This window comes from Amblyomma americanum, chromosome 7 (assembly GCF_052857255.1).
Source record: "Amblyomma americanum isolate KBUSLIRL-KWMA chromosome 7, ASM5285725v1, whole genome shotgun sequence".
NCBI classification, from domain to species: Eukaryota; Metazoa; Arthropoda; class Arachnida; order Ixodida; family Ixodidae; genus Amblyomma; species Amblyomma americanum.
The window spans coordinates 2148217-2160801 of NC_135503.1; the positions used below are offsets into that span (position 1 = coordinate 2148217).

The window sequence follows — 12585 nt, forward strand, 5'->3', positions numbered from 1 at the left end:
GCGCCGTGGACGGAACGGGACATCTCAGTAACGCCACTCTGTGTTCCTGAAAAAAAAACGACTGCCCCGCACCAAGAAGCTTATCGCCCCATGATGCTTCGAGCTCCCATGGTGGCGCAGGTGCAGCGCCGCCAGCTTTCCCTCTAGTTAATAGTAAGAAACTCTATGGCGGAGGCGAGCGCAACGAAGAGGAATGTGGTTTGACGTCATACCACGCGGCGGCGGCGGCGAGCCGCGCGGTGTGACGTCATGCCAGATGGCGCGGCGAGTGCGCAAAGCACAGCAACCGTCTCACATATCTCGGTGCACACCCGAACCGTGCCGTAAAGGAAGGGATAAAGGAGCGAGGGAAAGAAGAAAGAGAGAACTGAAAATTGAAAGTTGCATTTTGAGGAAAGGTGCGGCGCTGCGCAGCGGCGGAACACCTGTGGCTCGGTGCTTCTAGAGCAGCATGCGCAGTTGTGATTAAAGAGCGAGAGAGAGAGAAATGCGCCGTGTGACGTCCCTGCTCCTCGCGCATGCGCAGCACGGCTCTCCAGGAATCACGCGAAACTGCTCAACCTGCGGCCAGTAAAGCTTTCGCTTTAAAATCATAGTCAATACCGTATTGCCGCATAAACCAAGGCGAAAACAGACTGCAGCGACACTTGCAAAATTACTTAAATTCTATAAAAAACTGAAATATCAACATAAGCAACACCTGTAACAGGAAATTGTCAAAAACTTAAGTACGCTATTTTTATATTGAATTTCACCATGAATGTCGATTTTTCCCTCAAAAGTAACGTTGTAATGCTCTGTGCTCATTTTTATTTTTGTTGATTGATGCTGCAAATCTGTGCATTTGTAAGTTAATGCGGAAATTTTGTTCCTTGCACGTGTGGTTCAAAATAACTGTGTACTTATTTTTATATTCGCATGTGCAAGTGCTACACGCCAGAGTAGGATGTGCGTACACATTTACGTAACTCGCATCCGTTTTAAGTATTTTTGATTTTATCCTTTTATTATAATTGTACCATCTGTATTATATCTACTCATTGGCAAGTGGAGAATGTAACATTGTATGGTGATCTGTTCGCCACCTGTGCCAAGACAGGGGCAGGAGCCCCGTCAAGCTACTATGCCGGTAGCTTTCTGTTCTTGCCCCTAGTACTTCTTTTTTCCTCCAGCTTGCGGGAGATAGAAAATGCTGAATGCAGGTGACTTGATTTGATTTAATGTTTAGGCTAAGGTCCAGATAACCCCCAGCAGTCAAGGCGTGGAGTTCCAGAGCAGTGAAAACGGATATATGAGCCGTTTACCGGGTGCGTACTCCTCATAAAAAAAAATTAAGAAAAGTTCACGAAAAAGTTCTTTATGGGCGTGTATGGAAAAATTTTGTCTGTCTTTGGCTTTTTATGGTCGTCTATGCACACCCGAAGCCAGCAGTGCTTATTGCCAGCTGTTAAAAAGTCAATACAATTAGATCCACAACACTGGAATCATACAGATGTTTTCAGCTGCCTATAGAAAAGTATGTATGTCTGAAACGGCAGCCATAGACGGCCATAGGAGAGGCTATAATTATTTGGGCCAACTAACTACAGCCCGCCATATGATGTTTTTGTATGAAGTTAAAAAGCAGGAAGGGAGTTCAGTTACCGAGCTCCCGTGCTCGACATGCGGAGCTTAGCTGAACTTTATGTCACACGAACCTTTGTCCATTACGTCTGCTTTCCGCTGTTTTGGAGCGATGTGGGTCTCAGCACTATTGGCGCTCGCGCAGAGTGCAGGGCAGCAACATCATTTGCCCCGGAAGAAATTCTCACCACGTTTCTAAACTTCTTTTATTGTTCCCCCATTTTGTGATAACACATAACTCGGGGCTGAAGGCGTCCAACGCAAGAAAGCCATCGCCATGGAAAAACTCACTGCACCGACACAACATAGTGGCGTGACAACAAATCCCACACAATGCGATGTCGCAGGCAAACCCGTTTTTCGGGTTTCGGCACAACAACGAAAAGAATTCAAAATTTGGATGTCACACAGAATGGATCAGGCAGCAAGCACACCACCCGCAGGAGTGTTTCTTCGGAAGCCGACATTTCACTTTAGGCGCACACAATCAGACTTGCGGCCACAGCTGCTGCTTGTCGTGCTGTAACAACACGCCATCTGCGCCTTGCTCCCGGTTTAGTCAAGCAGCGACTGTAAGCCGCTCCGAGTGTTCATTTCAGGGTTATTGTGACACTGTGACAACAATTCTGAGGGAGAGATGCGGCTTTTTTTATTATTACACATCAACGTTTGCAGCAATGAACGACATTTGGAACGTCAAGATAAGCTTGACTTGCGCCTCAAGCGGACTGCGCATCCAATCGTTTTTCGGGATGAAGTGCTCAGTGTTCTTTAAGCAATCAATCCAAGTCACGTGAGCATTAAGTGGAGTGCAAAATTTTACATTACTGCAGCGTGGAACTGTGGCCTTTGCGACAAGCATACACCTTTAGAATGGCTTCATGCACCCTAATCTATCTGACCCATGGGACTGAAACGCGCACTGATGATTCAATTTCATTTGGTTAAATAAACAAGGAAAAGTACTCAAACGTGACAATATCGCACGCTGGGACCAATGAAACGTACAGTGTTAAGCTCAAAGCCGAGATAACAAGGCTTCAGTCTGCAGAAAATACTTTGGTGATGCACCGCTGATTCGTCCTATACAGTTTGTTACACATTTTAGTTCCATAATTCACGTCACGGACGATGCGTTTCTTGCACTCCCATTGATGGGAGAAAGAAATCTGCTCAGTTTTGCCACCAGCCACGCCTCTAGCATTTTGAGAGAAAAACTATCTATACGATAATGAAGAGAACGTCCTGAAGCGGATAGATTTTGCTTTCAACAGGCTGATCCGAGTCGTTCATTGCTGACGTCATAGAGCGAGAGCAAGGGACAAGCCCCCCACCCCATGCTGGATGTTTATTTCCTCCCTCTCCCTATGTCTTGAGACTTTTTTTCACGGCAAACATTTGTGCTTCGCTTTATCCACGTCGTTAAAGCCGCAGCGCTCGTGTGTACGTGAAGCATAAACACTATGTACATGTGTTCGAGGGCCCAAACACCGCAGTTACAAGGGCTGCCTGCGGCTCTAGAGTCGTCTTTGAAGGGTACGATCTCAGCGTCGCGATAACTGGCTGAATCCGAGGCAAAGTATTCCTAAGGGCACAACATCAAGCACTACACGATGCCGACTCGGGGGAAGCACGGCTGATAGCCGTCGTGTTGACTCGCTCTATACGAGTGAGTTTTGTAGCGGACAGAGCTGTTTCTCATGGCGGACCTCACACCTTGCGCAAAGAGAAAAAACACATGAAAGGACGCGGCAACATGAAAAAGTGGCTGAAAAGCGCGCGTGTCTGTGTTTGCTTTCCTATGAGGAATAGGCTGGGAGGGGCACTCTCCTTAGCTCCGGTCTCACTAAAAGGAGGCAAATTTTGGTTGACAGCAGCATACTACTCTACGCAGAGAGAGTGAGGAAAATTTATCCAAGATGGAAAGAATAAACAAAGAAGTGTGTCATTACCAACGAGTAACTTAGAAATGGCATTACCGATCACACCGCATTTCGCCGTTTCCTTTCTTCAAAGCAGATGGCTATTTGACTGTTTTCTTCTGCTGCAAATATGGGGGCGGCCGATGTGATTAAACGCACTGCTGTGGAAACGCAGAAATCTGCGCACAACATTTAAATGTTTCCTGTTGAGAACACTCCGCGCAAGGGTGATAACGCGAGACTAAATAAATCATGGCCATCACTTTACATCTGCTACTTCTCATCTCAACACTACTAACAAGATAACAGATTCCCGGAAGCTTAGTGACAGTTGAACGAGGTGGTATGGCCACAACGGCGTGGTAGTATTCACAAGGACGCACAAAAGGGACACACTCGCAACAAGGTTAAGTTCCGCATAGTCGGAAACCGCGCACTCACTCCAACATGGCACCTCACTGGGGTAACACAGACATCACTTCTCCGCCACAATGGCCAGACAGCACTACGCTAAACACACGTGAGGAATTGATTTGTTAGAAAAGCGCACGAAAAAGGCCAAATGTCTGAAGACAGATTTGTACATTGTACAAAAATAAACGAAGGAGCATCGCTGTCCCTTGCTTAGTAGCCGTTCGCGACACTCCAGAGTTCTGGCGGAGACTGCATAGCAGTCGTAGTAATATTCAGTGCTCTAGGGACAATGAATTGAACATTATATGTTTCCAGATCCTGTATTCGCGCTATATATGAATTAGAGGAGCACTCAACAGTGTAATGTAACTTCTCTGTTTATTAGACACCGATCCTCACGCTGATTTTTCGATTTTTTCTTTGCTCTAAACAATTCGGAAGGCTCTGCATTCGACGCCTTTCACGCGGCCGTTTTCTTGCGCATGCGATCTAATCATTAATAATGAGATGATTAGATTTTAATCTTGCGGGATAACATTCATGTAGGCAAAAAGACCTGAGAAAGCGGATATATATGATAGCTCGCTTCCTAACTGCTAGCAGCGCGAAGTGAAACAGGGATGTTTCTAAACATTAAGTTGGCGACCCACAGAGTGGATCTTCGGCGTAGTTAAAGTGAATGCCTGTTACGGTCACCAAGAAGTGTTCAACATCCACGTCTTAGAACATACGGCAAGCAGCAGTCATCAGGCTTCTCCTAAACCCTCTTGATTTTGAAGAGTGTGGTTCAGTTTACGTGAACATTGTCTGGGCAGCGATGCCCCTTATTCTAAAATATTTTTTCAACGCAGGAAAAGCGAACGACAGTGAAAGTAGTTGACACGGTTAAGATAAAAATTTAAGCCTTGGTCATCCCCTCTTAAAAATAAAGTATTATGGTCCACTCAATACTTTTTTCTTGGTTAACTTTGCTTCGACAGTGTGTTTAGTGTTCCTGGTGTACAAAATAGAAAAAAATGAATTAGGGGTACAGTAATAGCATGGCTGTTGTATAGCACCTTAGCTTTAAAGCTAACAAAGCTTAACAAGAATTTTCTAGTTAAATTCTGCATGCTCGCGGTCCGTGTTGTTTTATAAAAGGTAAGAACAAAGTGTGAAGAAGGCAACCCGCATTTGCAAAAAGTAACGCAATTTCTCATGTATGAAGAAAAAGGAACGCCGACCAAAAGGTTGTTGTTTAAAACGAAGACGTTTCGTTTAACCACAACCACAACCCTTAACCACAACGCAGGCAATCTCTCGCCTACGTACGCAAGATGCTTGGGGCGATTACTGCGACGCACTTAAGCTTTGTGCTTTGGGCTTTCCGCCCAGTGATCAAGGCTTCCGTATTTAAGCCGAAACGTCTTCGTTTTAAACAACAACCTTTTGGTCGGCGTTCCTTTTTCTTCATACATGAATCTTCTACCTGACCAGACGAGTTTTCGTCAGATTTTGGATTTCATAACGCAGTTTCTGTTTACACGCTCCTAGCGCCTGCAGTTTGGAGATTGTGCTCAATGGCTACGTAAAAAGCAGCTAAATTTATGGTTCACTAGTCAACGCATACCATTTAGTTTTATTCTTTCCTCGTAATTATCTGAATAAACGCGTCTTTTGACAAGCTTACATTTTCTTTTCTGGCATAAATTGCCACAAAAAATGCAAGAACAAAAAAGGAAAATTTTGCACTCGACAAATTGGCACGCAGATTGCACTAGATTAGTTTTTGGCTCAGAAATACAGCTGCTAACAATATTTAAGCACTACCTGTGGGCGATTTAAGTGGAAAAGATGATGTCTCCCAAAGAAAACTGACATCGTTAATTCTGGCAACAAAACATTATTCGTCGCCGAGGCCTATTGGCAACAAACCTCTGGTCGAAATCAAAAGGCAAAGAGCTGAATATAGGACAGTGAAGCTACAACTGCGTTAAAATATCGGGCTTCGAACGTAGACTAAAGTTTAAAGTCAGGACTTTTTAGGCGAAGGCGCAAAGGCAGTTAGGTGCAAATGAGTCGGAGGGGGTGGGTTTTGGAGGCGCTCGTGTTTTTTGCCGGAGTGTCTTGGAAGCCCGAGAAAGAGTTTGACGATTGTGTCTATGCTGTGTGCGTGTGTGGTGTCGGGTCTGAGTTAGCGGGGTTGGCCTGTGCGTGTGTTTGTCACATGAACGCGGGACATCAGCTGGCAGCTGTCGAGAGACTGACTCATCCATACGTATGATACACGTACACACATGTACAGGTATAGAATTGAGATATATGTATATATATATTTATTATATATGTATTTATACTTATGTTTTCTCTTGTTGCTTTGAAGAGTGAAAAAGCGCACCCCATATGTGTTATTCCTTTTTCAGACATGCGTAAGTTGCTGGAGTAATGTGTAGGTCTTCTGGGAAGAAAAAAAAGGAGCGCCCACACCTGGCGTGATACCTTCTCTGAACAACGGAACCTATCGAAAGATTCACGTGACATGACGCATATTTTAGTTGTGTGTTTTCCATCGGTGGTGAGAAAAGAAAATCAGCGTAACAACTCTGCCCTCAATCAAAGGGCAGTTTCTTGTTCTGCAAGCCAGAACCTGGGCGTTGGGACAGTTCTTCTAGCGGAAATATAGCTACGCCTCTCCCGTGAATTCTGCTTGTTATATTTTCCAACAGCCAAAAAATAACTAAAGTATCGCGTGTCTTAGTGCTGGGAGATTTTTTTATGTTGAAAGCGTAAATTGCCGTGAGGAATATTTGACCCCTTCATATTATCCATTACTTCTTCCCGAAAGACTAAAATTGAAATAGCGTCTTTCCGGATAGACGAGGGTCTCTCAAGGCCGTGAGTGTCACGCCTACTTTGTTTTTAATTAGTTTTGTTTCATAGGTCTTTCATTGCCCCAATAGGGGCCTCACATGAGCAAGGGATTCATTAAGGGGTGCTAACTTTTCGCATTCACTCCACCTCTCCTTTGACCTGACACAGACCTGACACATACTGAAAGAAAACCGCCGGTTCACTGTTCACTTTGCATTAGACGTCACCAGACACAGTCTGTGGTAGGCCCTTTGTTTTATATTACGAATACATTGTTTTGAGCTGTGCTTCCTTTACTTTTATACGAGGATTTTAAAGCTTTATTATTAAATGCCATTGCTCAGATAATTTTGCAGCAAGCTACCAACACTGTCAAAAAAGGGAGGCAGCTTGCAACGTATTACTTTCGATATTCCGTGGATACAGGTCCCTCTTCAATTGATTCCAACATTCCTCGACAGAGGCCTTGCTCAAAAATAGTCCTTTTTCTAGGCTGATCATTCAGGAAGGTTTGCAGATTTATTTAGAAAACTTGCTTTTTTCTTTCCTTCCATTGCTCGCTGATTGCTAGTCTGAAATTCACCCGCTTCAATTTTTTATCCGATAAAGCAAGCAAGGTCGACAGTAAGCGATTTAAAAACGAAACTTCAACACGTAATAACAAAAAATAATCAAAGAGTCGAATACGTTTCCTGCGCTTGTCCTGAACAAAAGTAAATTCCGGAGACTGGTTCTCTTAACAGCAAATAACCACCGATGGGATATCTTGCGGACTTGACCTTCAAGCAGTTTCAGAGTCCTTTAAGGAAGAAAAAATAAAGAACCGAAGGCTATATGTTTTTTCGCGCCACGAAAAATGAGAAACTAACACTACAGCTAATCGCTGGTACCAACGCGCTGCGCATTCAATACTGTACAAGTGGCCTTCGTGAGAATAATTGACTGCGCAATGAGTTAACAGTCCTTGTTAAAGTGTTATGAAACTGTCGCCTAAGTTCAGAGACGTGCTGAACCTTTGAGCGCAGAAAATCATTTCTAAGACGGAAACGTAGAGGTAGTAATTGCTGAGTTGCCAAACTGAAATCCTTAGTCAAGTTTTCCGGAACGCTGGCGAAGAAACAGTTGTGCTTTATAAATTTTCTTCCTAATTTTCACATGGCTGCATTAGTTTTAAAAAGTTTCCATCGTCAGTTTGATGCAACGCGAGTTTAATGAAGAGCTAATAACATAATAGTGCTATTTTTCCTTCATTTTCTACGCATATCGGATATTTGACTCGGCAAGTTTGGCAGGTTTCGCTGATAAATATAGACTAAGATATATATTTCCTAAATCCGCCTATGCATATGTCTTGAATCACCAAGAGTAATCAATCAACAAGATCTTCGATTTCTTGCCTTAGCCGGGGTTTCTTCGCCTTCGCCCCGTGTATTAAAATGGAAAAGCGTTTATCTGCGCGCGACATTTCAAGACAGCACTTGCACAAAAAAAAAAAAAACTTTGCGTCGCGCGCATGATACTTTTTTCTACAACAGATTGCTTCGTTTCCACACACACACGCATGCATGAACACACATGACATGCATTCACAAGGATAACAAACTTCTCACAAAAAAAAGATGTTAGAATCCTGACATCATTATTAGAGGAGATTTTGTGTGGTGTAAGTTTTGACAGCAGCTTTCGTAATATACCCCGCCCAAACACTTCTCTTATCGCTCTTTCTTTTCCGTTGTGTTGCGGCACCATTCAATTTTTCTTTCGTTTTGATAGTGATGTACATTATTTCCTCTGGGTGCAAACGCCAACTGCGGAGCCTTGTGAGAGAGGTATGTTTCGGGAAATTACACAATTTGATTTTTTTTTTGCTGTTTTCACCTGCATGGCTGAAGGGTTTCGTCCGCCTTAAGGCATATCAAAGGTTAATGGGTGAAAGCAGCCTGCTTACGAGACGCTTGCCGCAATCACATAGAATGTTACCATGTTGATGCCTCTTCAACTGTGTGCAAGCATAAAGCATTATGCTACATTAAATGCGCATCGACGCGACTGCGAGGGTTATTCCTACAGTGCGACTGTCAAGGCGTCCCACTACAAGCAGGCGTTATTGGGGGCGCGTGAGGGTGACAAGAGACGCTGCCCGCGAGTTAACTCGCAGAATGACTGGCTGCAGTCGGCTGGGCCGGGTTGTATGTCCCTGGCACAGTCGTCTTACACTAATTCTGCTCGAGGAACGCCATTGCTACCTCCACTCAAATGGGTGAAATAAGGGGAAGAAAATATATAGTTTCTGGTCTGTGTTCCCAGCGAATGAAGTACGAAGCAACAAAGAGAGCAGTTCGCTACGAAACAAGGGGCGTTCATACGCCCTGCACGCAACAATGCACCGCGGAGAGCGTGAGAGGGCGAGCTAACTCTCACGCTCAACCTGAGAAAAAAAAAAGTAATGAAATGCGCCCAAAGTGGCGTATTTCTCCACCATGGCGCTTGCGAGTTCTCCCGGTCGCCAGGAGTGGTTTCTTTGGAACAGGGCACGCGCTGGGCGTGAGGGCCAGCGCTATTCACAGGGCTCACGCCGCGCGTCCGCAACGAAGCTGCGCGACACGACGATTGCACCGCGAATCACAATCCTCTAACTGGGACGACGGCTTGCGTCCCGGTTTGCTGGGCCTGCACTCTGAGACAATCTGCGGCACGCCAACCTCGTCATCTGAGCAGCGATTAGTCAAGTCGGTGGAATCAGTCTTCTGACTACTTTTTTCCAGGCTAAGAAGTGATGGGCGAAGAAATACATTTTGATGATTAGATAAAATTGCAGTGGATTCCTGCTTTGTCGCATGTTCGAATAGCCAATTTATATTATTTTAATTCTATTGCCATAAACTCATCTTTTATTATCCCAAGTTGTAAGAAGTTGGCGTGCGGCGTATATGCGTATTGTTCTATGAAGTCCCCACGTAGAGCTGGACAAAAGTCCCACCTCAACCGAATCGCCTTCGCTGGGACATTTCTGATCTGATTTTCTGATAAGGTGCAAAACTTAGCCTATGCATTCGAGGTATGAATTTTGTTGTTCTTCCTTTCATCAACCGTCTTCCACCTGCGAAGGACTGCTGACGACGTCGGAGACAGACCGCTCCCTACCCTCACACCGCTTCACTTCTGCACAAGGAATCGCTGTGCACACAATGGCGCCTTCCTCGCGCTTTTGGTGGGGTTTCCACGACTCACGTCCGCCGAAAGGACCGACAGGGGTCGCACCGAGATAAACACACAACACCCCCGAGGAAAACACAAGTGTGACGTCCTGCTCCACGTCATCGTATTCACACCGCTTGTCAGTGGCCGTCCATGTTGCTAGAAGCCGAAACGAAGCCGTAAATTGATGGCCCCGTCATTCCACCGGGGCGAAGGACTACTGGCGCGGCGCTGGGCCCACATCGTGGCTTGGGCCGTGAAAGCCACAGTCTTACGGTCTAGTCACAATGGCGAAGGCCACCAGCGTCAGCGCTGACGCGAGCAGCTCAAGCGTCGAGCACGCCACGAGTCCGGTGCCCCCGCCGCAGACGTGGTAGTCCTCCTGCGTTCGCGTGCGAAGCCGCCAGAGCAATTCGTCGCATTTAGAAAGTGTATTAAATTCTAAACAGTGGTCGGCCAAAGTCAGACCGCAAGTTCCTGCGCCTAACTTAGTCTTTCGCCAATACCAGTCGAATTACCCATGAGTAAGATCTCCGATTTGTGGATAAGGATGTTGAAGACATGAACTTTATTTGCAGTTTGAAGCGAACCGCTGCACTCCGGACTTATTCTAGAGGCAAGAGACAACGCAAGTATTTTCTTTCTCTGTCATTGCGTTGGTTAATTTTAACAAAGGAAACGAATATGTAGTGATAATTTCAGAGTTTTACTTCTGCTTATGTTTCCTCTGAGGAAGAGGAATTAGAAAGCGGTAGCTTCCGTTCAGCTAGAATTGCTCGAGCATGGGCACCCGTGTCGTGACGCAAATTGAGAAACATTGGTTTTCTCGATTGCATTCTACAAAAATGAAAGTGCGGGAAGAAAGAGACATGCATCACTCACTTTCTCATGGTCGGCGTAACACTTGTCTGGCCGTCGCCTGAACCTCAGCGGGTGGTCACACGGCGCGGGGTCTTCAACTGCGGGCGACCAGAAATGACGGCATTCAGCTCAGGGGTGGCAAGCTCGAGCATTGTGCATCGCATGCTTGGTTGGCTCCCACTATATTTAGAAAATACGCAGAAACAGAGGGTGCCATTAATAATCGGCTGCTCTTCTTTGGCAAAGCGGATGCCGCCTTTCTCAGCTGGCGCTATGGAGCGTCGGCCTCGGCGTAACCGAGCGGCGGAGGATTACAGCCAGCAAGGAGGAAGCGTGATGGGAGGACGCGTGGTGGCTGCCCGCGGCAAGAGAGGAAGGAGGAACAGATTGCACTCAAACACGCTCGAAGGCACGCTACCTCACACCCCTCCTTTCCCTCGGAGAAGCGACGATGGTGCGAGAGCGCTCTCGAGAAGTCAGGGAGAAGGAGACGCAGCTTGCCGCGAGCTGCGCTCCCCTTCTCTCCGCCGCCGTCCGCTTGCAGAAGTTCGTGTTCGACAGCGCTATACGGATCGTAGATCACGCATCGAGGACTTCACTAATGTGCAATCGCCTGCGGCGTGCGTCTATCGTCTCTCCCCTCTTTCCCCTGCAGTCTATCTGAACAGGCTTCTTATCGAAACTGTCATGTTGTAAGGCAGCTGTGCCGGCCGTTGCCCGTGGCGTTTTATCCTTCTCCCATTTGACACCGTTTGCACCCAAAACAGTGATACGTGTGACGTTTTGTCTTAAATGATGTACCGTGAAAGCAAATATTGTGTAATATGGTGGACCACGTGAGCAGTCACGCGCCCGATTTTTAAGCTCTTCCTCCATGTTTAAGGAATGCGGAGGCGAAGAGGGGAGACGGCGGATAAGGCACCGAATTGAGCTGCAGAACGTACTGATTTCCAAGAAAATGCAATATCCACCGTCAGGTGGCACATTTAATGCAATTTTCGACGAATGGTATTTGTATGAGATGACATCTTTGCTCGTGTCGTGGTCACGTGACTAAGCCTCTAATATCATTTGCAAATGTTTCCAGTGCGGACTCGCCTTAGGAGATTCTGAAGTATGAGCTCAGCAGTGGCGGATCATTGTGCGGCGCTGCCGAAGCCTAAACCCACATCTGCGTCCGTCCGGCACGCTGTGTCCCATGAGCGGTCGCCTACGATTAACATGCCAGAGCAGTGCGCTCAAAAATCGCATTACCGAGAAGAGTAAGCATCGGGCAATTTTTTTGTTAATTATGCAACAAAAAAAGTTACATTCCTGCGCACACGACAGGACGGGAAATGCGCTAAAAGCATGGTTAAAGTTCATGCTTTCGTCGCGGCAAGAGAAAGCCGCTATTTGCAATAAAAAATTGCATCTCGGTACTAGTAACCATAGCGTCCGTCTTCAGAGTGGGTGTTATTTGAAGGAACGAGAAAACAGCCCACCGTGGCCTCCAACTCTTTCTTACTCTCCAGACGGGACTTTTGCAGCAAATGTAGCCTGTTTTCTCGGTTCAAAATATTATCTGGGAGGCATGGAAGAAGATCTGCGGGGTCTCGAGCTAGCGGCACACAGCGGTCCTTGAATAGTGCATTCATTCCCTTAGCTGCCACGATGGACGAGAACAGACCTCTCCCACTTTAACTGCCACACTCAGAATTTTTCGCCGTTTCATTCG

The 12585-nt window shown here is 46.1% G+C and overlaps 1 protein-coding gene and 1 long non-coding RNA gene across 2 annotated transcripts in view; one reads left to right on the forward strand and one right to left on the reverse strand.

Annotated features, from left to right (window-relative positions):
* Nucleotides 1–12585, forward strand: part of LOC144098268 (uncharacterized) — a 217010-nt gene that overhangs the window by 95637 nt on the left and 108788 nt on the right. The window lies entirely within an intron of this gene.
* LOC144098261 (voltage-dependent calcium channel subunit alpha-2/delta-1-like) overlaps nt 1822–12585 on the reverse strand; it is a 272367-nt gene continuing 261603 nt past the window's right edge. The window contains exons 37-38 of the mRNA XM_077630770.1: nt 10890–10966; nt 1822–10389 (exon numbers count right to left, since the gene is read on the reverse strand). Of these exons, the coding sequence (XP_077486896.1) occupies nt 10279–10389; nt 10890–10966 (188 nt within the window). The 3' untranslated portion in view covers nt 1822–10278. The remainder of the gene's footprint in view (nt 10390–10889; nt 10967–12585) is intronic.